The sequence below is a fragment of the Oryza brachyantha genome, chromosome 1 (assembly GCF_000231095.2).
Source record: "Oryza brachyantha chromosome 1, ObraRS2, whole genome shotgun sequence".
Classification (NCBI taxonomy): Eukaryota; Viridiplantae; Streptophyta; class Magnoliopsida; order Poales; family Poaceae; genus Oryza; species Oryza brachyantha.
The window spans coordinates 7,853,355-7,857,179 of record NC_023163.2 but is presented as its reverse complement, the minus strand read 5'-3'; the positions used below and the strand labels follow the sequence as shown (position 1 = coordinate 7,857,179).

General features: G+C 43.8%; 1 protein-coding gene across 1 annotated transcript; it reads left to right on the top strand.

Annotated features, from left to right (window-relative positions):
- The first annotated feature begins 2,174 nt into the window (after window positions 1-2,174).
- LOC102709329 (cell division cycle protein 123 homolog) lies at window positions 2,175-3,515 on the top strand. Its single transcript, XM_015832770.1, has 2 exons — window positions 2,175-2,249; window positions 2,328-3,515. Exons 1-2 carry the CDS (start codon window positions 2,175-2,177, stop codon window positions 3,513-3,515), a joined length of 1,263 nt encoding a protein of 420 aa, XP_015688256.1.
- Window positions 3,516-3,825: the final 310 nt, after the last annotated feature.

Here is a 3,825-nt window from a genome sequence, read left to right as displayed (position 1 = left end):
TATATATATATATATATATATATATATATATATATATAAAAGACTTTATTTAAAGATAAACATATAAACTATTTAATCGTAAGGTTTCTAGAGTTATGCAATGTATAACTTTCGAATCAAAGTTCAGTCACGATTTTTAATCACATCATTAGAACACTGTTAATGATACAAAGACAAAAAAGTTCATGTCCAACGCCATGCCATGATGTCACGATTGCGCTAATAGTAAGATTGATCATATCTCTAAACCACTATCGTTAAACACCGAAATAGACGAATGAGTATCTAGTATTCTATAAATGTTTTGTTAGCATCATGCTTTTATGTGAAATAAGTAAATTTCTTGATTTGTCAAACGATGCATCACTGTACATTATTTTTTAAATCATTAAAAGATATGTGAATCTTATTACAATAATGAATCTTATTATGATAATGAAAAATATCGTTAGTGATTTTGCTTTGTAAAAAATGTCATATATTTTTTAGAAAACTATAGAGAACTCTTGTGATAAATATTTGCTAGGTATTATATGATCACTTAATATTCAATTTAAATATCATTTTTATATAATATAAGAAGGTATGATGAAATTTGTTTTAAAATCATAATAGATTTAGACTTTGAATTATGTGTTATTTGAAAGTTGCACAATTATTTTGTTCCTTTGATATAAACATAACATTAACAAAATATCATATATCATAAGAAGACGGAAAGTTACATGTTATGCAACTTATGTTTACATAAAGTGGTTTCATTAATTTAGCTTTATAGAGTTTAAATTTTATGTTAATATTAGATAATATGAATAAATTATTTAATTAAAATTATTCTTGGAATGTTTAAATTTGAAATTATAGTAATTCTAAAATTAGTGTATTAATTTTTTTTTGTAATATTTCTTAAATTAGTATATAAACTTGAACTTACAGGTTTTGTAGTTAGCGTCCAATAACTTTAAATGTTTGGTTTATGTATTACTGAATTTAAAAGAATTTATAATATCTTATCTATATTGTTACATTCTCAAACCAATTAAGACATATGCATGCATGATTGTTTTTTTGTTTAAAGTTATATCAGCTACGTCTACCAAACATAAGTATATGCACAGGGGTGTGTTTGGTTAGTGGTCAAGGATGAATGTGATATGGCCATTCATGTCAAGAAGGATATAGGAATCTATTTTTCTATTTGGTTGGGCGAGTGGGATTAGCCAATTTTTTGTTTGGTAGAAAAGATAAGGGACGGATATGTTGAGCCATTTTTTGTTTGGTACGATGGATAGTTATTAGAATAGCGCAAAACACCATCAAAGTACCAATCAGCCACAATAACATATTTTTTGTTTAGGATGGTTCATTTTCTCTCGTTAAAAGCAATATGAGCTTATCAATTTTAATAGCACAGTAAGATAAAATGATTGAAGTAAAAAAAATCATATAGTAAATGAAAGAAAAACTGAAAAAAAAAGAAAAAGAAAGCACAGTAACGAGGTCATCGCCAGTCGTCGTCTCGTCATTGTCATCGCCGCCGCGTTTGTCGTTTCCCCCACTTGCTAGAGATTGGTCGTGTCTCTAGCGCCGGCCGCCGCCCCCGCTCGCTCGACGTTGGCCGCCGCCCCAGCTCGTTCGAGGGCAGCCGTCGCCTCTGCTCGCTCTGTCCGAGCTCGCACGGGTGAAGGGTGGGGGGAGGAGCTTCGTCCAGGCGGGCAGATATGTTCAGACAATTTGTCCGGAGCTCTTCATCCAACATCTGAACATCATGTTGGACTGCCATATCCTCCTTTTATCGCATAACAAACACCCCTAAAAATCGAGCCGCCAAATCATATCCACCCCAGTCCTACTAACCAAACGCATTCTAGATATATACGTGGTTATATGTGTTTGTGGATCTTTTCCGCACGCGAATACTCGAGTGCTAGACCTAATAGGCTAATAATTACCTTCATCGATCGGCCCGGCCCATGGCCTGCTCACGAGTTGGGCCGAGAGGATATCGAAACGGCCTATATTTACATGGACCGAAAACCACAAAAAGTCTGCAGCCCATCATTTCCCTCCCGGCCCACCTAGCGATCGAGGCCCTAGCTACTAGCGAGCGTGTCAGCGAGCGCACGGCGGCGACGAGAGAACGGCGGCGAGAGGAGAGGAGAGAGTCGGAGAAGATGCTTCTGGAGGAGCTGCTCCGGTGCCAGATCCACGAGTGGTACCCCGTGTTCCGCCGCCACACCGTCCCCACCGTCATCCTCCCCCTCCCCGCCGCCTTCCTCCGCTACCTCGCCGGCCGGCCGGCCTACCCCGACCCCGACGGGGAGCAGCCCGAGGACGAGGACGAGGCCGAGCCGCTCCCCTTCTTCCTCCCGGCCATCACCTCCGGCCGCAGCGCGTTCCCTCCCGCCCACGCCCACCACCCCGACCCGGTCTCCCTCCTCGACCGCGACAACTCCGACCTCTTCTTCGGCTCCGCCGACGGCGACGACAGCGATGGTGGCAGCCCGCTCAGGCCCGCCTTCCCGGACCTCGAGGCCGCGGTCGACTCCGCCATCGCGGAGCTCGGCGGCGCCGCGCTCCCCAAGCTCAACTGGAGCGCGCCCAAGGACGCCGCCTTCATGTCCGCCGAAGGCACCATCCGCTGCACCTGTTTCGCTGAGGTCGCCATGCTTCTCCGCTCCTCGGACTGCGTGGCCCACGACCTCGCCTGTGCGCGCCCCTCCTGCAAGGACTTTGCGCCACCAGCAGGTGTTCGACGGAATGCCGCTGCTGGTGCTCGACCGAATGCCGACAAGAATACCACGAACGGCACTGAAGAGCAAACTGCTCAGCACAAAGCCCTAGAGACTAGTGGTACGGGTGCTCCACCGAGTGGTGGAGAGAGCAGCAATGATGCATGTTCTCTGAGTGATTACAAGGAGACTGCTGATATGGAAGGGAACCAAAGTGCTGCGGGAGGTGAAGAGGATGTTGAGCAAGAAAGTAACTGGACTTGGGTGGATGATGGGTTTCAGTACTATCTAGCACTCCGAAAGTGGTACCCAGGCCTCCGGCCTGAATCAGAGTTCCGATGCTTTGTGTGGCAGAAGAGGCTGGTCGCTGTGTCCCAGAGAGATCCATCGGCCTACTACCCATCACTGCCTGGGTGGAGTGCTGAGGTGCAGCCAAAGATCGAGGCTTTCTTTGAACAAGTAATCGAGCCACAATTTGCTTCAGACAATTATACATTTGATGTATATGTGAGGGCAGATGGGCGGGTGAAGCTGATTGATTTCAATCCATGGGGTGGGTATACCTTGCCATTGTTGTTTACATGGGAGGAGCTTGAGCAGATGGGGAGAGAGGAGCTGGAGTTTAGAGTGGTTATGCACCATGGTGCTGTGAGGCCAGGATTAATGACAGCAGTGCCATATGACATGCTGGATTGGGGGGAGGGCAGTGGCTGGGATGTGTTCCTGAAGAAGGCTGATGACGAGCTCAACAAACAAATGGCTTCATTAGGTGCTGATTCGTAACAGCAATCTACAGAAACATGTTTGAACTTTGGAGAGTCCAGTATTTCAACAACTTGAAGTGATGAAAGTTGGTGTTATTTCATCTGTCAAATACTAGCAATCACCAGCATTTTTTAGTCTGTCATGCAATCTTATGCTATTATAATGTTATTCTTGCTAGAAAACTTCTGGTGTACTAGCTGACCAACATGGTTGTACCCTTGAGCCCTGAATGCTTTATGTAACAGTTATTACTTTCGACATCCAAGATATGAGAACGTGTTTTAGAAATAACTGAATTTACAGTGAACTTTTAGAAAGGAAGATACTA

Excerpts from the sequence above, each read along its gene's own strand:
- LOC102709329 (XM_015832770.1), top strand. The coding sequence starts at position 2,175 with ATGCTTCTGGAGGAGCTGCTCCGGTGCCAGATCCACGAGTGGTACCCC. Across the intron at positions 2,250-2,327 it reads GCCGCCACACCGTCCCCACC|CCCGAGGACGAGGACGAGGC; the intron begins GTCATCCTCCCC and ends GACGGGGAGCAG.